Source organism: Mustela putorius, unplaced genomic scaffold, assembly GCF_011764305.1.
Source record: "Mustela putorius furo isolate JIRA1106 unplaced genomic scaffold, ASM1176430v1.1 tig00000480_pilon_pilon_pilon, whole genome shotgun sequence".
NCBI classification, from domain to species: domain Eukaryota; kingdom Metazoa; phylum Chordata; class Mammalia; order Carnivora; family Mustelidae; genus Mustela; species Mustela putorius.
In genome coordinates, this window is record NW_025421397.1 from 5,740,614 (window position 1) to 5,767,009 (window position 26,396).

Genomic DNA, 26,396 nt, shown 5'->3' on the forward strand with positions numbered 1-26,396 from the left:
TTGCCAGACTGTACTATTTAACTTTCTTAAAGGATGGTAAAATGCAGAATCATTAATATTGTTATAAGGTAATATACAAAACCCACAATATATTAAATTTTAAGAAGTGGAAATAGATCACAATATTTATATATTTATACATATACTTGTGTAACTATATATTTGAATTCTCATGTCAAAATCTCATTAAAGCCTTTTTTGAATTAGACATTTTTAAGATTTTATTTTTTCACTCGAAAGACAGAGATCACAAGTAGGCAGAGAGGCAGGCAGAGAGAGAGAGGAAGCAGGCTCCCTGCTGAGCTGAGAGTCCTATGCAGGGTTCCATCCCAGCACCCTGAAATCATGACCTGAGCTGAAGGCAGATACTTTAACCCACTGAGCACCCAGACACCCCTGAATTAGACATTTTAATGCTTCCTACAAATACATATATATATATGTATATATATATATATATATCTGTGAGTTTATATATTTTTATGAAAAATAGTATATTATGATTAATCCTTATCTTTAGTCTGAAAGACCTAATTATTAGAAGGACTCCAAGCATGTTAAAAAGAGGAATTCTGGCTCTGACTCTTTTAAGGCTGTTTTGAAATAGAACTATTTACCTCACTTATGTTGTTAGAAAATAATTAGCTATTAATTAGTGAGTCTGGGCGTGCCTGGGTGCCTCAGTGGGTTAAGTCTCTGACCTTCGGCTGAGGTCATGATCTCAGGGTCCTGGGATCAAGTCCTACATGGGCTATCTGCTCAGCAGGGAGCCTGCTTCCCCCTCTTCCTCTGCCTGCCTCTCTGCCTACTTATCATCTATCTCTATATATCAAATAAATAAATAAAATATTTTTTTAAAAAAATAGTGAGTTTATAAGGCATTTACAGATAATTTAAGTTCAACTTGATATTTTATTATATTAGATTGAAAATTTCAGACTAAATTTTATTAATTCAACATAGTTATTGCCAAGAATTTCTCTGGGTGCCAGAGAGAAAACTGTGAGCAAAAATGACCCAACTCTTGGGGAGCCTGGGTGACTCAGTTGGTTAAATGTTTGACATTGGCTTAGGTCATGATCTCAGGGTCTTAGGATGGAGCTCTTTAGAAAGCTCTGTCCTCAGTGGGGAGTCAGCTTCTCCCTCTCCCTCTCCCCCTGCCCCCCACCCTTTTAAAAACAATTTTTTTTAACTTAAAAAAAAATGACCCTGCTCTCTTATTGCTTCAGGCTTAGTGAGGTAACAAAAACCTCATTTATTTAGTATTTGTTGATCTTTGAATCTAGGAAAATTTCTTTTGGGGGTTACTTAAAAAAATACTACACTTATAAACAAAATGTGTACATTATTATAATAGGTACATCACACTATTAAAGTTTTCAAAACTTTTCTATAAGAAAGCTTATTATTATGCTCTCAAATTTAAAAAGTAAATTTTTTAAGAAGTGGAAATAGATCACAATATTTAATTTAAATATTTAAATTTAAAAATTAAAAAGAATTAAAAATTTAATAATTAAATTTAAATAATTAAATTAAATTTAAAAATTAAAAAAATACTACACTTATAAACAAAATGTATACATTATTATAATAGATACATCACACTATTAAAGTTTTCAAAACTTTTCTATAAGAAAGCATATTATTATGCTCTCAAATTTAAAAAGTAACAGTAGATTTACCTTGATACAAAACGGTGTTGCATAAAATGTCTACTTGCTAATGGGACAAAATAATGAGAGCCTCTGAGAAAATACAAATTAATTTTATATATATTTATAACTATAATATGTAATATAAATGTATAAATAAATATATAATAAAACATATGTAAATGTATGTAATATATAATATAAATGCATATAAAAGTACTCTTACTTTGAAATAAAAGTATCAGAGTTTCTTTGGAAGATATTCATAGCCTTCAGTAGCTGTAGGTAGTTGTGGAATATAATTATTTTCCCCACAACCTTACTGTCTGTGTCAATGAAAAATAAAGTGTTCAAATCTGATACATATAAACTTATTTGCAAATGAAGCAGAAAGAAGCAAGCCTAGACTCACTAATTGATTTTAGGCTAAATAAAGGACAGTATTTTGTAGTGAAATACAGCTAAAATTGTGGTTTAAATTAGGCAATAGAATCTTTATATTTGGCTATAATTGAATACATCCTTGAAATTGACCGGGTGACTGAACAACCTATTATAATCTTATAACCTTATTCTTGAGTCATTTAAACTATTGATATGAGGGCAGGGTGCTTATAAAATATCCCTCCTTAGCCCACATATCTTAAAGGCTACTAGCTTAACCAAAGGACAGAAAAGGTCTATGAAATATCTTTAAATAAATCATTAGAAGATTAAAATAGGTGATGGTCATGTAATAGTCCACACCTGAATCTAAGCTTCTGATTAGAGGGTTTAAAAGCTAGCAAACCAAACCAAAAAAAAAAATTTAAATTAAAAAAAAAAAAAAGCTAACAAACCACTCTTTTTTGAGCAGCTACTTTCCCACTTGCTACTTTATATAAGGATAATTCAGATATTAATTAATGGGTCTTTCAATAGAGGCTAAAGTAAAAAAAAAAGAGAGAGAGGGAAACACATTGTACTCTAGTTGCTAACATATTCTAACACAGAGACAGTGAGGAATTAAAACTTTTGGATTTTTTTAATGAATAAAGCAACTTTAAATTGTTCCTAGTACATTATTTCATGTTGAATGTATAAATTCTCACACTATTTGTTAATAAAGAGACAAACACTCTAATCTATAATTTGGGTTTTTTTTTCTTTAGGTTTTTATTTTTTTTTAAACAATAGTCCCATTAGTTTTTTTCCTAAAATGCAGCTTATCATTTTACCTCTATTATTAACTATTTATATTTCATTAAGACCATGTTAATTATAGATAACACAATCAAAATAAATGTTGAGGTTTATTTTTCCTTTCAACCATGACAAATATAAATTAGCTGCATATTCCATAAATCAGTATGAACAAAAACATATTGATCATTCAACATCCTCAAGCAGTAACTTGATGCTGAGTCTCAATAGCTGCTAAACATTAGAGATACTAAGTGTAAAATGTCAATATTATAGGTAGAATTGATAATTAAGAAGAATAAGGGGGAAAATTATAAGAAAAAATGGTGCAAGAATCAATTGGACTCATGTGAATCCAGACAATTTCTTTATTCCTTCCTAGACAGAGATTTGACCTTGACCTTATATTTGACTGGCAGTACATAAAATCACATTAAACCAAGTCACTTTTTTAAAAACAAAGAAAAATCTAAGTGCTAAAATCCCTCCCAAGCACTTTAAGTACATTTCCCATTTAATTCTCACAATAGCTCCTTGAGGTTAAGTACTACATTATCACTATTTTATAGATTGGAAAACAAGCTCAAAGAGTTGAAGCAATTGACTTACTGACATAAGGATACTCAAAACTTTTCACAGCCAACTCCCTGCTTTAAGAGATATTTTTTATTAATACTTTGCTAAGGCTCTAGCTTAGAAAACACTTCCATGCCAAACAGTTACTCTCAGGCAATGGGCAAATCCTTTAGATTTTGTAATGGAATGATGTGTATGCAACCAGAATTGGGGGTGGCGGCGATTCAACAAGAAATGACATCACAGGGACTTGTGAGCAGTTATTTTCAACTTTTACAACTGTTTATTTTGTTTATGTTTATTTTCATTTGTTTCCTTTTAATTGAATATAGCTATGTAGGTATAGAAGAATAGGGAATAGTAAATAAATCAACATGCTTTTCTCTGTTGCTTCTTAAAATAGCATATCCTAGTGTCAGCTGTGAACGATACAAATCCAGGACAATAAAATGATGGATTCCTGGGATCCCAGCCTTAATGCAGTTATATTACCTTATTTAAACATTTGTTTATAAGTTTTACAAGACTGACAGGGATGCAAATCATAAAAATAGTTTAATGGAATTTGCTGTCTTGAAATTATATCTACACATTTTGATTCACATGTTTCCATATTGCAATCATTTGGTTAAGGAATAAAAGAAACATGTCATAGCATTATCATTGTTAAAGAGAATACCACTCAAAATAATTTTATAGCATATAATCCTTCAAGTTAACATTTAGGAAACACTGAGATCTAAAGTTATGCACCCAAATTCTTTCGCTAGTGGTCCCTTTTGGCAAAGAAAGTATATCTGGTTCTCATTTTAGACTTTTACAACTGTTTTGACTAGAAGCAGCTAACATCAATCTGTAATAACAAAGGTCAATCGCTGATACAGTGTAAGCAAGCGTGAAATGATAGACAAGGGCAGTGTCTCCCTTTGGCTCTAGTCTGGTCCCATGGTCCTGGGATCAAGTCCCACATCATCAGGCTCCCTGCTCCGCGGGAGGCCTGCTTCTCCCTCTGCCTCTGCCTGCCACTCCCCTGCTTGTGCTCTCTTCTCAATCTCTCTCTGGCAAATAAATTAATAAAACTTAAAAAAAAAAAAAAAGGAAACTGAGGCAGTGGATTCTTATTGTTTTAAACAATTTTGACGATAATGAATTAAAAATGTTGTCATAAGATATAGAAGATAAAAAGCCTGCTTTTTTAAATTTTTTTATCTGAGGAAGTTGCTAAAAGCACACAATGTCAAATAGCTGAGACACAGAACAAGCTAGAATAACCAAACAGAACAGGACTCTTCAAGGTGTAGAAGAGGTAGAAGAGTAAGATCCATGTGCAGGCAGTGTTGATTAATTGCAGGGACTCTGATGTGGAGACTTATGGGGCAGAGAGGAAGAGGTTGGTTAGAGCCAGAAGCATCTGGTGCCGCTGATTAGCACTGTCTTGATGACCAGACATTCTAGCAGTGAGATCAGTCAATCGCAGCTTCCCCCAAAATGCCCTGAAGATTATATACTTGCTTTACATTTACTTATGCCATATGTACTTATATAAATAAAAAAGTTAGGGTGCTTGGGGGCTCAGTTGGTTAAGTGACTGCCTTCGGCTCAGGTCCTCATCCCAGGGTCCCAGGATCAAGTCCTGCGTGGGGCTCCTTACGCATCAGGGAGCCTGCTTCTCCCTCTCCCTCAACCTGCTACTATACCTGCTTATGTGCTTGTTCTCTCTCTCTCTCTCTCTCTCTCTGTCAAATAAATAAATAAGCTTAGTCTAGGATAAATAAGATGATAATGATCTTGTATGTCATTCTGTTGTGAAGGAGAAATACCTATATTAGTCTGCCTTTCAATTAATTCTCCCTAATTCCAATGTTAACTTCCCAAAATACAAACCAAAAGCAAAACCAAAACAAACAAAAAAATATGAATCTTATTGTTTATTCCCTTGTGTAGAAAGAACAAGCTCCTTAACATGACATTCACTGCTCTCCAATATTTAGCATTTGCCTCATGCTGCCTTAAATCCTACTACCCTCTGCTACCATACCCGGAGATTTATCACACTCACTAAATGAAATAACAAGGTGGAAATTCAAAAACCTGCTTTACTTTGTGCAAAGCTACTTTGCACAAACTGTTTTCTCTACCTGGGCTGATCCTCTCTTCCTTGACTAAAGAATTCTTATTCATCCCTCAACAGATCGGTCTAATGCCATTTCTTAGGTCAAGTCTTCCTTTACTCATCTTTGCGAAGCTATTATCCTCTCTCATGGCTCCAGGTACATAGTGGATGTATTATAGCACCCATGACTGCAGACCATGATTATTTAATTATGCATTTTTCCACATTTAGTCTCTTAGCTTTTAGAATAAGGCTATGTCATAATTCATTTTTATTTAACTGTCCACAAGCACCTGAAACACTGTTAACTCATATTAGAAATAAAATAAAACACATACACAAAACATTTTTTAAAATAAAGTACATTCGATTATCCAACTTTTAGATGTAAATGCATTTGCAATTTTTTTTTCAAAACTGGCAGTCTACTATAGAAACAGGTTAAGAAACATGATTAAAGAAAGTAAAATGTTGAAAAAATATTGAATAAAAAAGAACTCTTTAAAATGAATTTAAAATACTGTTATAGGTTACAGAGAATTATTAATAAAAACTTTTTAAAAAGTCAGTTCTCTGTTATAATGAGAACCATATACCTGGTCAGTTTCTATATGTGCCTGAAGTTCAAACATTTTTTTTTTCTTTTAGTCAATAAACCTACAAGAAACTCAGGAATATCTCAGTTCAATCAAGGAATACTTAATAATTAACCAAAGTATAAATAGGATCTTCACATAGTTGTTAATAATTATGAGGCTTTTATATGACCTGAAGGTCAATGTATAATAGAAACAAACTATGCTCAATTCTGGGAAAAATTAATCTCTAAGACTGAGTCAGATGGAAAATGTTTTTTAGCACTGAAATGTTTGATGTCTGGAAATCACCTGAATACCTTAGTCTTGACTTTATACTTCATAAAATATCACCTTTAAACCTTTAGACACTTGTTTTAGCCAAGATACTAATGCAGGTGTTTTTTATCTGCTTTTCTGGTAGAAAGTTTAAAAAAAAAAGAAAACTATGTAATCCTCTGCTTTTAAAAACTTCTATAAAAATAATTCAGGAAAAAACCCCATGATTCAAGTATAACTCAAAATATGTTGACTTGGAAAAGTTGATATCTTGATTAATTTTTGATTTATAATGCAAAAATTAATTACTCCTTTACTCTGATAATTAGTTATATTACTTTATATAAAATCATGGAGAAAAACATTTTTCAGTTCTAAAAATAATATTGTTTCATCTTACTATTCATAGTAAGTACAGTGTTTTAAATAAGACACTGAATTTCTTTTTTATTGAAGTATAATTGACATTCAATGTTATATTAGTTTTAGGTGTAGAACATATTGATTTGACAATTCTATACATTACTCAGTGCTTACTACTACAATAAATAGAGTCACCATCTGTCACCATCTGTTATTATAGTATTGTTGATTATATTCTCTATGCTGTACTTTTTATCTCCATGACTTTTTTTTTGTTTTGTTTTATAACTGGGAATTTATACTTCTTAATCCCCTTTATCTATTTTTGCCCCCCCCATCAGTCTCCTCTTTGGCAACCACGAGTTTGTTCTCTGTATTTAAGACCCTATATTCTTATTTGTAGTGCTTTTACTTACTAATTTGGAAATTTATTCTATGAGCATCTATTAAATAATTAATATTAATTCAACATTATGCTCTACCTTAACAATTAAATATGAGCAAGAATCAGTATAATTTTCTCATAGAGGAAAATTTCTTATACTTTTATCTTCTAATTTTCTTTCAAACTACTCCACAACCCTTTCCATACTTCTAGGGAATCTGGAACATCATATGCTTCATTTCAAACCAATGAAGAAGATTAATTTGTTATTCTGAGCTTCAGTTCACTTAATTAATCAATTTTTTCATTCTTTCTATTTCGTCCATGGTTCATCCACTCATGCCTTTGGTGAACACCCATTTATTGTGTCCACTAAGCTTAACTCATGGTTGCAGGGGCTTTGTGAGGTATAATAATTTATCCAAAACAAAACAAAACCTACTTTTACAAAGACTGAAATTTCCTAGGAGATACAGACTGCATTTCCTTAATATAATCTACAAAAATACAACTTCATTTTTAAAAAAATTATTAAACCAGCTTGTATTCTTTGTTGCTTGGTAAGAAAAAATTTTATCTCTGAAGACTTGAGCAGAGATTTGAATGATGGGTAGAATTCTGATATGTTACCATAGGGGAAGATCTTTTGCAGTATAGAATACAAATATAGAAAATATCATGAAAGAGAAGACACACAGAAGAGAGATGAAACACCAAGTACTGGGTTTCACTGATTTAAAAACTTACGGATATAACTAGTGGTAGATACAATTACAAAACGTGAAGGCCAGATACTGATCAATCTGTTATATTACATGATGAAGTTTCTCTTTAAGTTTTTTTTTCAATAGCAGAAAATCTTTGAAGCTTTTGAACAGGAATAGTCTGTGCTACTGGAAGTTTAGTCTCAATCTTAGGGAAGCATCAGAAGTCAATTGGAGGATATAGGTACACTGCAGTAAATGCAGTTAGTTACTACAACATATGTCAGATTTGAAAAAGATTTAAATGATGGAGAAAACAAAAGGAAAGAACATGTAGAAGATATTTTATAAATCGAATCTCCCATTAAAATCATTAGTATGGAGCATCTGGGTGGCTCAGTCGGTTAAGTATCCGTTTTCAGCTCAGTGCATGATCCCAGAGTCCTGGGCTCAAGTCCTGCATCAGGCTCCCTGTTCAGTGAGGAATCTGCTTCTCCCTCTGTCTCTCACCCCACTCTCATGCTCTCTCGCTCTCTTTCTCAAATTTAAAAAAAATCTTAAAAAAAGGGTATTGTTAGTATGTAAATGATTAATCTATTAAAATTCTGTGAAATTGACTTCAACATAAAGATTAATGACAGTAATTACATTAGTGTAGATTGATATTTCTTAAAAATGTGTAAGACAGGTTGCTGAAGCAGTTTTAATTTGTAAATGTGTAAAATTTGAGTGTAAATCATGTATAACCTGTTTTTCCTCACTATCCTGCTGGTACACAAAATTATCTACATGTTAAAGAAAAAAGAATCCAGATTATGAATTAGTTAGAAAAGTTTCTGCTTCAAGCAAATAACTCTAGGTTAAGCCTGAAACATAAAACAAACAGAATAATGGATAACATACTTGATTTCATTTCCAAAATTACCTCTTAAAATAATTTTGTCATTAATCAATGTAGCAATAACTAACTAAAACTAGATATAGGCATACCTATTCTATTTCCTGTTTCTTTTCTGAAAGTTGGAGAAAAACCTGACAATAATATCATTGTCCCTTTCATATGAATGGTATATAGCAGAGAAACAACATTTTCCATTGTCAATTGTCAACCTAAACACATAACCAAAATGGCAATAGTGTTCGGCTGATTTTTCAAAAAATTAATATAAACTAACATTGTTACTATTGCATCACTTGGTGACAGCTTGTTTGCGGGAAAGGTGTGGATCGATTTGTGTAAGTACTTCAGGGTCCTTTTGAAGAATAGGATGGAGATCTTCCAGGTCCAAGGTAAATGTAAACTGTTGATTATTTTCAACAAGGAATTTCTATTCAAAGTCCAAGGCAGGGAAAAGTCCTGAAGCCCCAGCTTAAAACTCCCTGAGAGACCAAGGTAAACTTGATGATGGAACAGCTGAAGCAAAATGCCTAAGGTTTTAGAGGGGGGGAATGCCTTGTGACTCCTTCATTCTATTTTGTGTATATATATATAATTGTATCTTTTGCATTAAGTGCTATCAAACCATGTATGATTAGCAGCTTTTCTTTTCTGACTTAATGTGGGCAAGTGTAAGTGCATAAAGAATGGCCTCTTCCTTTAAGTATATCATTTAAATTTTAAATCTTTAATTTCACCATACTACCTCAGTCGGCTCAGGCTGCCAAAACAAAATACCATTTTCTTGGAGGTTTGAAAAACACAAATGTGGGACGCCTGGGTGGCTCAGTGGGTTAAAGCCTCTGCCTTCGGCTCAGGTCAAGATCTCAGGGTCCTGGGACCAAGCCCTCAATCAGGCTCTCTGCTCAGCAGGGAGCCTGCTTCCTCCTCTCTCTCTGCCTGCTTCTCTGCCTACTTGTGATCTCTATCAAATAAACAAATAGATAAATCTTAAAAAAAAAAAAAAAAGAAAAGAAAAACAGAAATGTATTTCTCACAGTTCAAGAAATTGGGAGTCTGAAGTGAGCGTGCCTGCATGGTCGGGTTCAGCTGCCGGCTCGCCATCTTCCTGGCTTGCAAGATGGCTGCCTTCTTGCTGTTGTCTCCCCATGACTTAGAGACAGCTGTTCTCTCCTTTCTTCTTGAGAGTCACCAGTCTCATCGTAACCACCTTGCCCTCATGGCAGCATCTTACTCTGATCATCTCCCAAAGTCTTCATCTCCAAATACCAATACCATTGGGGGTGATGAATGCATCTGTGATAATGTCTTCTTCCTCATGCCTAATCTAGGTAATTTTTGCTATCCCAATTTTTAAAATCAGGTACACAAATATCAAAATATTTGAGCAATCTGTTCAAAGACAAAGCATTGGAACCTAACTATAATACTTAACATTGGTTTGTTTTCTCTTTCATTAATTCCAACTATTTTATTTTTATTAATGATGTCTCCCTAGTGGAATCTGTTTAGCTTTTTAACTTGAAAATATATTAAATTTTACTTTTTATCTCCGAAAGTTGTATATTTTCCACTTAAATAAGCTATACTTTATACTAATCAATTAAACCAAGTTAATTTGTTCAGTTCTTCAAACATTGTTGTATTTTTTACTATATCCTTCTAAGACTAAGAGATACATATTTAAATCTCACACTATAATTGTATTTTTTCTCATTTCTGTCATTACTAATAGATTTTACATTATGAATTTAGTTATGTCTTTTGATCCAAAAGGGTTTTCCTTGTGGGAACTTTGAAATCAATTCTGTATAAGTTGTATATAAATTTAGCCATATCATATTTCCCCATGTATCCTTGTGTGAAATTAATGTTAATACAAATTTTTGTTCACATTTGCCCATTCTTTCTTTTTTTTTCTTTTTTTTGCTAATCAATTTGTTTTCCATTTTCATCACTTTATATATGTGCTTATTGGAAATATCATGTGACTGATTTTTGTTAGCCTAATCTGAAAATCTCTTTTTTATTTCAAAATTTTATTTTATTTCACAATTGTATTTTATTTCAAAAAACAAGTCCTTTCGTGGTTGGTATTGAGGCTAAGATCAAGGCGAAGACTGACCTTCTTTCTCCTTCTCCTCCTCCTCCTCTTGCTTCCCCTCCTTCCCCTCTCAGCCTCCTCCTCCTTCTTCTTGTCTTAGTATGTTCCCTCTCACCCATCCTGTATTTCCATTGATTTAGAAGATGTTATTTAGAAGATGCTCTCTACTCTTGTTAATTGGAGGTTTTAATTTATTATTAAATGTTCTTTTAATCAGAAGTATTTGACTCCCGGGAGCCTGGGTGGTTCAGTGGGTTAAGCCTCTGCCTTCGGCTCAGGTCATGATCTCAGGGTCCTGGGATCGAGTCCCGCATCGGGCTCTCTGCTCAGCAGGGAGCCTGCTTCCCTTCCTCTCTCTCTACCTGCCTCTCCGTCTACTTGTGATTTCTCTCTGTCAAATAAATAAATAAAATCTTTAAAAAAAAAAAAAGTATGTGACTCCCATGTTTTAGATCAAATATTTTTTAGCAAGACAACTTTTTCTAAATAAAATACTTTATTGCTCCTGTAATTCCTCACCCAATTCCAACAAAGTAAAATATTTAGAAGCTCAGGAGTTTTACAAAGATATGTTCAAGTGTGAATTTTTGTTTTCTCATTAATCCTATCTGGAACTCAAGAATGTTTCAATCTATGTATCAAGATTTTTTTCTTCAGTTCTGGAAATTTTTCTTCTAGCATATGAAAAATTATAACACTTACATGTCCCCTTTTATTTCAAGGGACTGCTATTATTCACATATTTATCCTTCTGGATATTTTTTTCTAGTCTATTTTATTTCAGGTCCCCATCTATTTATATATTTGTTCTATGCCTTAAGCTATTTCTTCCTCAATATTTCTCAAGGCCACTCATTTGGATCTCAATATAATTCTGCCCAAATACATTTCCATAACTGTTTAGTAGTATTTTAAACATGTATATTATACATATATATAACATATATATTATTTATACATATATAAATATATAATATATATATTTTAAAACACTTTTTAAAATCACCATTAATTTTCTTTTCTGGTTGCAAATTAATTCCCTTAGAGTTTCCTTTCTTTTAAACAATTTGGCAGTTCTTCTGCAATTCTATTTAGATTAGAAGGTTTATAGATTAGTCTAGTTTTCCTCTCTGACAGTTGGGCTAGAGTTGGTGTCTTTTTTCCCTTGTGGCAACAATTCTCAGTGCTGGCTTCATATTCAAATTATCTTGGCAGCTTTTAAATTATGGATGCTGGGCCTCAACTCAAGCAAATTTTACCACAACCCTTCTAGGTAGAGCTTATGCAAATACATATATAGATAGATAATATATGTTATATATTAATATATATTAATATATAATTATAATTTCAACATATTATGTATCTTTAAAATACATATTTATATATATTTTTTAACTTTTCCTTGATTAATCTAAGAACTACTATTTATAAGGTCATTGTGTCTCAGGTTTAGGTGACTGGAGTGCCCTAATTGATGGAATTCTTACAGACCGTGAGAAAGGCAACTTGCATTCAAACCCCATGGGGTCTGTTGTGAAGAAGCAGTGAAACCATCAGTTCTCTGTAATGGCTTCTGGACAGGCAGAGGGTCCCTGTTCTGCAGTCTTCATACTGTCCCAACTTCAGAAGACTGAAGCCATCTGTTCTACACATTTTTGGCTTCTTAGGAAGCCAAAGTCAAGGAAATCCAAAAAGTCATTTAAAACAAATGTCAGCCTTCTCTTTAGGGATCAATGTCTACGATGCCAACTATTTTGCTGGATTTGCTCTTTGATGATTCTTTTTATTTTTTTTATTTATTTATTTTTTTTTTTGCTCTTTGATGATTCTTACCAGTGGACTCTAGTGTGTCTCCCAGAAACTTATCCAGCCCACATTGTGGAAGCTCAACAATCTTACAGCCTTACTTCTACCCTGTAGCCTGAGCATCTCATCACCTATTTACCTCCCAGAAGCAAAAACTTAGAGTTGGAAGTAAAGAAGAGAATTTTGTTAAGTAACCATAGTCCAAAAACATTTCCCTTTACAAAATTAACTTCCAAATAAGGCTTGACTTAGATACAAATATATTTAGGCTAGCATTGGTGAAATATTTCACCTTGATTTGTTTTTTATACTTCCACATTATACCTAGAATCTCCTGAAAATTGATATTCTCTACCAGGACTATCACTTTGACAGTAGACTTCAACATTTAAAACACAGGTACAAAATACAAAAATAATAACTCAGCTCTGAAATGTTTGCCATCTATACTATGAGATTTAAAATAAAATGCTAATTATTGCTTAGAACAATCCAAAGAGAAGAGCTCATATCCCTAATTTAAAGATTAACAAAGTGAGAGTCAAAGAGGTTAAAGGATTTTCACAAAATCACAGAGCTAATAAATGATTAAGCTTAATACAAACAACCTTCAAAATGTATGATCTTTCTTCTACCAACATGCTTCATTGTCATTTAACATGAAAGCAGAGTCATTTTCCCCAACTTTATTTAATTTATCAGTTGTTGAAACATAATCAATGAGGTATAATCAATAGGCTATACATAAAAGTGAGACAAGATAATCCCAATGAAAGAATTGCATGAAATGATTTAGGAAATTAATTATTTCCACAGTGCTGTTCTTTTACATTACTCTTCAAAGCAATACAAATATAGAACATCTTTACTAATTGGCATCCATCATATTTTAAGTACATAATAGTAGAATATAATTAAAATAGGAAATGCATATAATGGTACTTCATAAGTAATCTGGATATTATGTATTTATAAGATATTTAGTATACATATTGTGTCTCAGAACGAGGATTTAAATAAAGTTTAGCAGAATCATGGGTAAAGGAGGGACAGAATCTTACTAAAAGCATGGGAAATCTTACAGAACGCTTCCTATTTGCATTAGATCTGAAAGGAACAGAATTTCATCCGACGAGCTGAGGTACAGAATGTTAAAGTTCGGGAAACATATGGGTATGATAATACATCAAATGATAAGGGATTTGGGAATGCAATGAAATTAAGCCTGGACTGGTGGAATGAGGCCAGGCGATGGAGAGTCACTGTGCAACAGCAGAGTCCATAAGACAAGTGTATTAGCAAGAAAGCGCCTGAGCATGTTGGTGTTAGCATGATTTTTCAGGGGGGCACTGTGAAGAAGACAAGACTGCAATATGAAAGGCTGCTGGTGCACACTGGCAGTGTTATATTAGGTGCTCTGGGGAGCACATGTATAAAACACAGACCCTGTTGTTAGAGAGTTTACAGTCCATTTGGGAATGCAAGACATTAACATTCAGAAAGTAGACAACAGTGGAAATTTTCATAGTACACCAAATTTGTGAATTCGTTCATTTGCCAAAATGTTTTGAACTTTAAGTATGTGTTAGGTGTTAACACATAACCAGGCAGGTGTTAGGTTAAGCCTGTATATTAAGCCTGGGTATGTCCCTGTCCCTTGTCAAATTATAAACAAATGAGGAAAGAAGTATATTGGCACTTTATGTAATTTGGATTATACATATTTGTTTTTATGTTCATTACTAACATCCTGTGTGTCACTGTATATCTTTGAGAATAGTTACAAGCACCCTGGGAGAAACTGGTTGTCCTGAAAATTACATCGAGTCTCATTTATTTTTTAATCATCCTATCATTGGTTAAAGAAGAGCAGCTAAAGGGTATCATCCCGGAACATTTATTTTTTAGTATTTCTACGTCATTAAGGAAAGTGAGCTTGAAACCTCAAGATGCTGATATTGTCATACACAATAAAATGTATTGTGTGTGTTTCGGTCGACCCTGGCTGTGATGCAGTAGAGAGCAATATTTGAGTCGGACAATTGCTCAGATATTAACATCACCAACTGAATTTATGATCTCTTTGCCAAGGGTCGGATAGGATATCTTAAATTCTCAGATTCTGTTGTGAAAAATTTCAACAAATATTCTTATTTGCCGAATGGATGGCTCTTGATTTGTCTGCCATATTGAACAATAAAATCTACCCCTGGCTCTTTCAATACTTCCTTCATGATGTGTGTCCCATCTCTCTGGTTTTGTATCAACGGCCATATTTACACATTGGCATCTTCCTTACATTTATCTAGATAGTGGGAAAGATATTTTTAATGGCATTATCACTTGTCTCTGCACATAGTCCCTACAATGATCTAAAAACTGGGGTTAGAGTAATCTAATTAGAATATAATTCTAATGATGCCACTCTTCTGTATAAAAGCCCTCCTCAGAGCCTCACATAAAATCAATACTTTTTAAACTGCCTACTATATCCTGCTTGCCCCCATCCCACATTTTTTTTCAATCTATCTACAACTTTTTTTCTTTTAACAACAGCATTAGTTTGGGTTCACTAAGCATCAGATGTCAATAATGCATGGGATTGGCCGTTCAAGAGGTTTATTGGAGAAAATAGCCTTGAAAAATCCAGAGGGTGAAACAGATTTCAGACCATCATGTTTGACCTATCTTCTGTGAAGGAAATAGGGGAGGAAGGAGTATGGGAATTGGGTAGAAAGAGCCTCAGACTGCAACCCTATTCCAAAAAGAGTTTGGCCAGCCCCAGAGAGACTCCCACAGGCAGATCTTTGATACAGAGAGCCCCATGTGTTGCGGGAATGGGCCCGTGTTAGCACCTTCACCATGCACAATCCCTGTCTGGGAATGGTTGGAAAGAAATGTGGCCTCTGTGGATGCGGTCAATCGTCAATTATAGGTGGGCACATTTTTATGGTTGACTTAACAACTGATTAAAGTTGCCATTCAGAGCCTGCTTTTTACTTCTGTGTTATGCTCAAGTGACTCCCTTCTCTTACAATGTCTTGCATCTGTGTTTGTGAAAATTATAGCTAACTTTAAACCACAGTTCATTTGCCTCATCTTCTGTGATATCGTCTCTAATCACCCCGTTACAACCTACTGCCTCTATAACACTTTCCTGTATTACCTCAATTGTAATTTTTGCCTTAAAAGCCAACAGTGCCTCGCTACAAGGGAAGCTGGCATTTAGAAGGATAGCACTTCAAAATCTATTGTGATTGCCTATTTTTGGGTGTGTACGACATTGCTACTTTCGACAATGACAAAGTATTACATGAAATCATCCCAATGATTTTCATAAGAGGAAACATATATTCGTTGAGAAAATATTTAGAGAGGGTACTTTTTGTGAAAGGTTTTCAATCAGTATTTTAAACGGCCTACAAGGAAACAAACATAGATGGAGTTCTCAGTAATAGTAACAAGGTAGAATAGTGGAGTCTATTTAAGACTTTAACTGATTTCTTCACAAGCCTTCTCCACATCCCCACTGTGATATTATAGACTAATATTTGATGAGAAGACTTAGGGTCTTGATACATTGCTACCATATTCTTCATCATACTGAATGCTTACATAAGGCTAACTATTTACCATATACTTTTCTGAGTGCTTTGCATGTATTATTCCATTCAGTCCTTGAAGCAACCCTGTGGGTTAGGTACCATCTCATACCAATGTGATGTGATGTACCATCACATTGTACAAATCAGGAAACTGAGGTACAAGAGGCTAAGTAACATTTCTAAATCACATGACTGGGATGTATTTTCATTTCATTTCATTTCTTTTTCTTTTTCTTTCTTTATCTCTCCCCACCCCACCCCGAACAGACAGAATGTGTTGATGGAATGGATGAAGAATTGATATTAGGAAAAGGATCCAATCAATACATCTTCATTTGAAAATATTTCCTGAGTCTTTCATTTTTTTCTTCTATTAACTGCTACCACATCAGTATAAGACTCTCATCTGTCACATACATTATTGTGGACTCATCCATGCTCATTTCTCCATACCATATCTTATAGGGAATTTTTTGAAACATAAATGCAGTTTCATCATGTCTCTGCTTAAAAAATTCAGTAGTTTCACATGGCTCTTAGGATTAAGAAAAAAAAAAAAAGAATTCTTATTGGTGCATAGGGCCCCACATTGTGTGGTACTTTAACTCTTCAGGCTTACAGTACACCACATTGCCTGTCCCTTAACTCTCCAGTTTTCTTGCTACACAGGCCCTCTTGCAGCTCTTCAGACATACTCCTACTACCAGGTACACCTGCATACCAATGTTCCTTCTGCCTAGAATTCCTTAACCCCCAAATGAATCCTAATATTTTACTGGGTTTTAGCTCAGTCATCACTTTTTCACTCTGGAAAAGAAGCATTCCTTTCATCCTATGGACAGGTACTAAAGGAACACCTGTTTGCAGGCTTCATTGATTTATACCTCCCCCCCCCCCAGTGCACTCTGTGAGGAAATGAACTGGTAGGAGTTATACCATAAATATTGGAGATGAATGATGAAAGAATCCAAGAAATGAAAATAGCATAGTAGTAAAAGTGGATGTTGGCCGACTACTAAACTTCCATGACAACCTTGATTCTGTATGAACCCCTCACCCCCAACACACAAGCACACCACACAACATGAATGAAAGATGCTAGCAACTTATAAGGTAGGCAGATTACTGGTTGGAGACTTTCTGCCTAATGGTTCTAGTACTAGTTCATTTTATACTGTGGCAGTCATTATCCATCATGACTGAGGATTCAGTCAAGTTTTCAACCTACAAAACTTGGAAATGTCTCTTTGGTTAGGCATCCTCTCAGCCCAATCATATAAGAATCTCTCTAATTCAGACATTAGTATTTTTTCAAAAGTTTCCAGATTATTTCAGTGGACAGCCAAGACTGACAATCACAGTCTCAGATAAGGAAAGAATGGATACAATACACCAGTACAAAGTGTGTTTTCTTGGCAGATCAAGGAAAAATAAAAATGTATCTTAAGCCTACAGGATTTTGTAGGATTGCACGAAAAATATCCCTATACAACATAGTCCATTTTGCCCTGCCTATGATCAACATTTAAAAATCATATATTAGCCTGTTAGTATTTTACATCATAATTATATAAGAAAGCATTTGTATATACTTTATATTATATTATATGCATATATAATATTGGGTAAATTCTCACAAAGACTATATATATATCCACACATACATATATCGTACATATACATAAATATGTATATGCATTTATATTTAATATCACTGAGAAAATTTTGTAATGTATATAAAATATTTATAATTTTATTTCCCTATTTCTCCATTTCCAGTTATGTATGTTGTTTTCATTTAATTTTTTGCACAGAACAAAAATCCCTAAATGAACTATTATTTAAGGATTCATTGTTTCTTAAGTAAAACTATTTGATAATACTAGAATTAAATCACCCTAATCGTTAGTTATAAGTATTTACTAGGTGCTACTATATCCTTGATGGTGATTTTTAAAAACAGCTTAGAAAAGAATATTAAAACAATAATAATTAGTAATATTATAGTAATTTATTTGACACAATTATTACACCAAAAGAAATTTAAATGTATTATTATTCACTTAAAATAAATATTCTCTATATAGACAAAAGGAAATCTCATTTTTTACAAGCGAATGCTTTTCCAGTTATGTAATTAATGGTAAAAATGCAATAATAAAGCAATATTAAGAACTAGCTTTATGTTATCACAATTTTTAATTAAAATGTAGTATCTTTAATTTGGAAAAATTTAGAGCTTCAGATAAATTTAATAATACTTTAAATGGATGATATTAATAGGTGTAGAGAAGAGTAATAATTTCTTTTTCAGGAGAACAAATTAAGTGTCTGGTTGTATTGATAGAGAAGTAGTAAAATAAATATTTTGAGGTAAATTATGTGAGTAAAATTAAATTTTTCTTTTATTTTATTCTTAAAATACTCATTTATTTATTTTTAGAGAGAGATAGAGTGATTATGAATGGGGGAGGGGTAGAAAGAGAAGGACAAGGAGACTTCGCACTGAGCACAGAACCTAATACCAGGCTGTATCCTAGACCCTTGATCATGACCTGAGACAAAAAAAAAAAAAAACATTTAACTTTTTTAGATGCTTAACTGATTGAGCCAGCCAGGTAACCTATATGGGAGAATTTTAATAAATATTATACAGCAGAAGTCTTAAAGGGAATAATATGTGCAATACCTATAGTGTAAAATATATAAATAATTATGCATTTTGAAAAAGTACAATTTGGTAATATAAAGCATTAAGAAGACATTTTGAAATCTTTTATCAGAAGTAATCATGCAATTACAAAGCTTGAGATGTTCAAAAAATATTTCAATTAAATTACTATTTTTTTTAGTGCAGGCTTAATAGTTTTATTGAACAAAGCACAGAAAAAATATTTTTACACTATTAACATTGCTTTACTGAATCTGTAAGATATTTTTGGCAAATAAACATAAGGAAGAAATTGAATATATCACTCCAATTTTGAAATTATTCTGGTCTACTCTTCATCAAATCTGCAAAAAATATGCAAATTACATTGTAAGGCATCCAGAGTTCATAAATCTGTGGCATTTTATATATGTTACACTGTAGGACTGAAACATATTCATAAAGTCAAATAATCTCAAATAGTAAAAAAAAAAATCATAGATCAATGAGTTTTGTAGGCTATTTGATTAAGTAGTTATCAGGTTATATTACAACTTGTAATACTCCAGAACGTATTTTGAAAGTGAACAATAAACTCCATCTTTCCAAATCCAATAGAAATTTATTTGTATTTGGTCAGAAATATGCAAGTGGATGATTACCCCATTCCCCCTATAAATACTCTCCACTCTTAGATTTCAGATACTGAAAGTTTCTGGGTTTCCTTCCACCTGTCTGGTCATTTCTTCTCTCTTTCATCCTCTTTTCTTTTAATTGATTTTGAAGCTACTCAGGGCTAGATTCTGGTCTCTGTTACCTTCTCTCGTAATACTATTTACTTAACTGACCTTTATCTGATTCTATGCTTTTAAATGCCATGTCATTGCTGGTATGTCCAAAAGTTAAACATGTATACTTGAACTGAGTTGAACTCTTGACATGTATATTAAGCAGCCTTTTTAAATGCTCCACCTAGATGTCTGATAGTCTCCTCAAACATGGTATCTTCAAAATATAGTTCTCAGATTTTTCAATCAATTTATCTATCTGTGAATTGTCCTTTTTACTCATTACTCAGATCCAATCCATTAGCATGTTCTAGCAATAAATCTCCAGAGCCATAATAAATCTCTACTATAATAAATTTCTACTTCTCTGTATTTACTCTTTGACCTACTAGTTAAAGCCACCATCTTCTCCTTTTTAGATAATTGCAATTTCCTCCTAATAATCTCTCTACTGCCACCTAAACTGACTCCAATTCATTTGCTACAACACAACCAAAATAAAAATCATGGTGATCATATACCTCACAGATAAACACTTCAGTGATTTCCCTCTGTCCTTAGAATAAAATTCAAATTCATTAGATTTGTGATAATCATCTGGCCCTTTCTGATAGATATATCTTTAAAAACTTTATTGATGTTTAAAGTTTATCTTGATATAATTAATTATTATTGAGACACGTGAATGATTACACATATGTCTACAAAAAGTCCATAAGATATATCCATATCCTTTGGAAATTGCCCCCAAATATTTAACACTTATTCATCCTTCCTGAGCCCTCTTACTTTGAGCTATCTAGAGAAAAATCAACATCCAAAGTCTATGCCCTTCGATTTTGGCAATCACTAAGTCAGAACCCTATACTTCACATGGATAGCATCCCTAAGTTAAATATATGTATCTGAGCCATTTGATATTCTAATACAGTATCCTCTATTAAATTATAAAATATGTATGAAGGACTTGCTTACTGTGAATAATGTACTTAGTCTATTTTAGTTACGTATTCGTTGACCAGTACATATAAACTCAGCACAGGAATGGATTTTGTTTCCCTTGTTAACCTCTGTGTTTTTGGCCCCGTGTGGTACTAAGAACAATTCCTGACACATGACAGACATTCAAAACAATGAGTAAATGGATGAATGAACACGGGGTCATTTATTTTCAGGTTTGTGTTGAAAGACAATTCTCCATGGGTCTCTAACATTTTTGCACAACTTTCAAGCAAGGCACCAACTGCCCAAAAGGATGTTAATATGATAGAGTTCCTCTTTCCTAAGTGAAAGGCAAGCATGCTTAAACATGTGAAGATAATGTCTCCTTCTGTAGTAATAGGCATGTACATTTATTGCTCATTGAAAATTATTTCCTTTCTCGTAATACAATCCACTTCATGTTCAAGTTCCAACTGACCCTTGTCAAGCAAAAAATGCATTAGACAAATTTAACAAGCCAGGAAGACTATTCAAGGCTATTGCAACATGGAAGAGAGGCCAGAACTGCGGCTGAACTCAACCTCACCAAAACAAAATGGGAGTTTTTCTTAAGAGCTCTGGTAGGCACAGGGGATTATAGACAATCTGTGTTTGCTAATTGGCCTTATCCAAAGGTAAGGCAAATTTTCTATCTTCCTGACAAGTTTTACAACCTGAACCAAGGTACCGACTGAAGTTAGGCTCTCAATATCTTTCTTGATGCTTACATTTCAAAGAAATAATTCCCAGGTCCTTGAGGAAAAAGTCCTGGGTTGTAACATGAGCAGGAGGCATTTTTAAAAGATTTCCATCTAGAAAGGACAGAGAAATAACGTGCAATTACACATTTTCTAAAATAAATGCTCTAAGGAAAATGAGGTCGGGGCCCTAGAAGCAAGAAGAATCCTGTCTAAATTTTGGTCAAGCTGAGGAAATGTTAGGGTCGTTTTGGTCATCCTCTTTGGGTCACCCTATTGGAATCAGGGCTTGATGAGCAAGCGAAAAAAAAAAAAAAAAAAGGAAAAAGAAAAAAAGATGATACTATTGCAGGTGGTACAAGTAATGAACTACCTTTCCCCTCTGACCCAGAGTCTCATGTTTTCTACCAATATCCATAAATTTATGGCAGTCTAACTCTGCAGCTGGCAAGTAAGGTAAAATCTCAGACTCTTCAAAGCCCTTGACAATCAGACTTTGAACTTGGGAGGAAATTTCATCAGAATTTCTCTATATATAATGAAATCATTTCAGCCAATATTAACATGATACTTAAATATTTAGCAAATGTTAGCATTTAAGAAAATTCATCTGTAAAGAAGTGGGTATACTGGAAAAGCAATATATATGAGTGTGTGTGTGTGTATAATCATGTATAATCGCTTCTATTGATGACTCGATATTAATTTAATTACCTATGTTTAGTGATCTCAGTTTATAAAATGAAATGCATCATAACCTTTAGTTAACTTTATCATGAAGTTACTAAGAAGCCAAAACACAGAAAATCCTACCCTGAATTTCAAATTGATAATACTACATTGCTTTAATGTAACATTGCTTAAAGTAATAAACTACTTTAAACTGGAGTGTAGAAATGCTCTTCAAAAGTAGAGGCACAATATGTGTCATCTCTGATTTTTAGAATTTACTTCTTCTTATGGACATAAATAAGGAAAATCATTTTTTTTTATAAAGCATCTAGATCATATTAATTTTTGGTTCTAAATTTTTGCCACTTTAACAAATGGTATGATTAATAGTAAATAGTTTCTACCCCACTGCTATTGGGTGATGGCTAGAGCTTACTCTGAATTGCACCACAGTTTTTGCTATTAATCTGATTTTTTAAATCTCACTGAGAAACAGTCAATCCATTCAGTTTCCATTTCTCCTGTTTTAGGTGTAACAGTACTTGAAGGTCCTATTTATGCTGTGGGAGGCCATGATGGCTGGAGTTATCTGAATACAGTGGAGAGGTGGGACCCCCAGAGTCAGCAATGGACATTTGTAGCCAGTATGTCCATTGCCCGAAGCACAGTTGGTGTGGCAGCATTGAATGGCAAGTGAGTAGATTTTTCTTCTTTTATCTGAGTAAGTATCCTTTTTAAAATAAATTTTAGTAAGCTCACTCAATAAAAAGCTCTTCTATATTTTAAGATTGCCATTTTTTTCTTTAATTCAGTCTTCATGGATAACTGATGAATCAAGACTGCGTATTTTTCTGGTTGTTTCACCATGTAAAAGAGAAACTAAAACTCCCCATTAATTGCCAGTTAAAGCAGCATCGAATATATTTCATGAAAATTATTTCCACTGGAGATCTGCATGTTTACATACTTTATGGTAAAATTATCTGAGGAGCATTCAAAATGCTACTAAATGTTTGGTGCCTAGTATGTATTTTTTGTGTGATTATACTAGTGTGTCCACTTTCCACCATTTCCATTTCTATCATCCTAAATCAAGAATTTTTCATTTTAATACTGTTGGAATTTGGAGCCAAATAATCCTTTACTGGAGGTGAGGCTCTGTCCTGTGCACGGCAGGATGTTCAGCAGAATTCTGGGCTTCTAGCCACTAGATACCATCTCTGTCTCTATTCCAGTATGACAGACAGACATTGAGTCATATCCTATAGGGATGACAAAATACGCTCCGTCTTACTCCCATGAGAACCTCCTCCCCTAAACAAAGTTAGTAACACATCGGTCCTGAACAACTGCCAATGTTTCCACTCTGGTTTCCCTACTTCTCTTTCTCCTACCATCCATTTGCTAAAGCAGTCAGAACAATTGTTTTACAAATATAGATCAAAGGTCATTTCTCTTCAAGGTCTTCTCTTTGCAAACCAAATAGAGAGCCTATCTTCACCAAAAGAGATCCACTGGATCTTGCCCGCGCCTGCTCCACTTTTTTCTTTCCTCTCTGCATCAGCCTCAAATATGGCAAGTTCTACCCCCTCAGTCCCTTTGCATTTGCAGTTGGCATTGAAACCATCCATTTTGGCAGTTTTATTGAGACCTCTCAGAAACCATCAGCACCAGCAGACTGGCCCCTTCTCCCGAGACCTCAGGGTTCTAGTGTAAGGTCCCTCTTTCATGTCACAGAAACCAACTCTTGCTAAACAGTGGCCCAGTAGCAGAGGTATGGGCTTCAACAACACAAGTTCCTCCTCCAAACTTCAAAATCTTAATTATTATAATCTGTTCTTTTTGTTCCTCAGTACTTGGGGTGGGAGTTATTTCCTTTAGTTGATATATTTATGATATAGGATTGGTAGGAACACTATCCAAGACAAAGAAAAACTGCTAGATGGATGATCTCAATGCCAACTGAGTGGTTTCAATAAGGCTCATTTTTGTAAGTGTTAAAAACCACCAAGTGGATACAAAAAGAAAGGATGAGGTGATTCTCTTAGGAACATGAAAAAAAACATAAAGGAGCAAGACTCTTCTCCTAGGGGAGACCTAGCCCATAGTCTTTTCATTCCTTTCTTGCATGAATTACTGCCAAAATGGAACCAGGTGACAAATCAGAAAAATGGCTTGCAGAATTGCAAGCCCAACATCGAAAAGTACAGCATAGAAGAGATAATGTGAAAGAATGTGTGGACAGATTAATAACTGAAATATACATCATGAAATTCAAAATGTTGTTCACCTGGGTGGTTCAGTTGGTTAAGCGTCTGCCTTCAACTCAGGTCATGATCCCAGGACCCTGGGATTCAGCCTCACATCAGGTTCCCTGCTCAGTGGGGGGTCTGCTTCTCTCTCTCCCTCTGCCTGCCACTCCCCCTGCTTGTATTCTCTTTCTCTCTCAATCTGTCAAATAAATAAAATCTTTTAAAAAATTTCAAAATGTATGCTTTTTGAAATGTATGCTTAAAAAAAAAAAAGAAATTCAAGAAAATGCTTACCAGGGTACAATCTGATGGCTACTTTTCTTTAACTTAATACTTGGAGATTCATTTTAATAAACTTAACTAGGTCTTTCATTTACTTAGGAAAGTTTTTATGTATTGAGAATTTTTAAAAAATTGTTCCCCTTCCCATTAGTATGCGTTCATGTTGGTGATTCTGTGTGTGTTCCACAGTCATAAATTCCTTTTCTCTCTAGTAATTTTCTTTACCACTTAACCTGGGATTTTTTTTTTCTATATCGCAAATCCAATCATTGCCATTTTGTTTATGGACTTTATTATCTCCAATGCAGACTTAAGTTTTTTGTATTTTAAATTTCCTTATCTGATAACCCTGACACCTTTCTTTCCTATCTACTTCATATCCATCTACTTCAATTGAGTGTGCTGTCTTATCATCTTATCTTTAAAAATTCTTGTATCATGAAGTGTAATATTTTCTTAAATTGTTTTTGGAACACAATTTACGTAGTTTTCCTAGAAATCACAAGTCATAAAATACACATTTTTTTAAAAAGTATCAATTGCTTAAGTAGTAAGATGATCTTATGTTATGAAAAGACTCTTCTTACCTGTGCTCTGTTGTTCTTTGTTTTGTTTTCTATGTACTCCTTGTGATTTGTCCTGTGACGAGCCATTAAGTCTTAATTTCTCTCATGGTCAGTATGTTTAATTGTTCTCAAAATCCTACTCTCAAATATTTTGTTTGAACTTTAATTAACATCCATAGCCACTAACGTTTCATATTAGATGAGAAAGGAAAGATGGAGCCGAATCATGGAAAGGCAAAGCAAATTGCTACCTGTCAATTCAGTTTCTTTCTTTTTTTCTTTTTTTTTTTTGGTAAGCTACATTTCTGTAGCATAGTTATATGTATCAAACTTTCTAAATCTCTACTAGTATTGTCTTCAGTATCAAATAATATCTATACACATTCCTGTTGGATTCTTTTTGGGTACAGTTAAGAAAAATCGAGAGTCCTACTATCACTGATGCTTTGGAAAACCATTGTGTAGGAGAGTGAAAAGAGTTAAAATTATATGCATCTCTTCAATGCACAGTGGTAGAGTGCTATGTAAAAAGTGGTCAGAGGTGCTCTTCAATAGCTTCCTAGTTATATGGAAATTTGTCAGAAGAGGAAATTGAAGCTTAGCTCCTCCTTCCATCTCATCTCATTTGAAAATTATCTAAAGGAAATTTCTTATAATTGTTTCTATGTGAATTAGATACATCCCATTCCCCACTCCTCTCAACAGATTCTTAAAAATTCTGTTACAAAAATATATATATATAAATATATAATATTTAATTGCTATTAAAAGGTATAACAGAATTTTATATGTATATAAATATATATAACATATATAAATATATATAAAATATATTTAAATAATTTATTATTTATATAAATTATATTATTTATATATATAAATAATTATATATAATTTATATAAATAAATGTATAATTTAGATAAATAATTATATTTAACTTATATAAATTAAATTATAATTTATATAAATAAATATATAAATATATATAATATATTTATATACATATAAAATTCTGTTACACCTTTTAATAGCAGTCATAGGAGATGTTTTTTCATTTGTGTTAATATGGTCATTTTACTCAATAGAGAATATGTATTATTAATATCATTTTCTTGGGGCGCCTGGGTGGCTCAGTGGGTTAAAGCCTCTGCCTTCGGCTCAGGTCATGATCCCAGGGTGCTGGGATCCAGCTCCACATCCGGCTCTCTGCTCAGCAGGGAGCCTGTTTCCTCCTGTCTCTCTACCTGCCTCTCTGCCT

At 33.4% G+C, this 26,396-nt stretch overlaps 1 protein-coding gene across 1 annotated transcript in view; it reads left to right on the plus strand.

The window, feature by feature from the left end:
• KLHL1 (kelch like family member 1) overlaps positions 1 to 26,396 on the plus strand; it is a 393,181-nt gene that overhangs the window by 323,811 nt on the left and 42,974 nt on the right. The window contains exon 8 of the mRNA XM_045080638.1: positions 22,568 to 22,730. Coding sequence (XP_044936573.1) covers positions 22,568 to 22,730 — 163 coding nt within the window. The remainder of the gene's footprint in view (positions 1 to 22,567; positions 22,731 to 26,396) is intronic.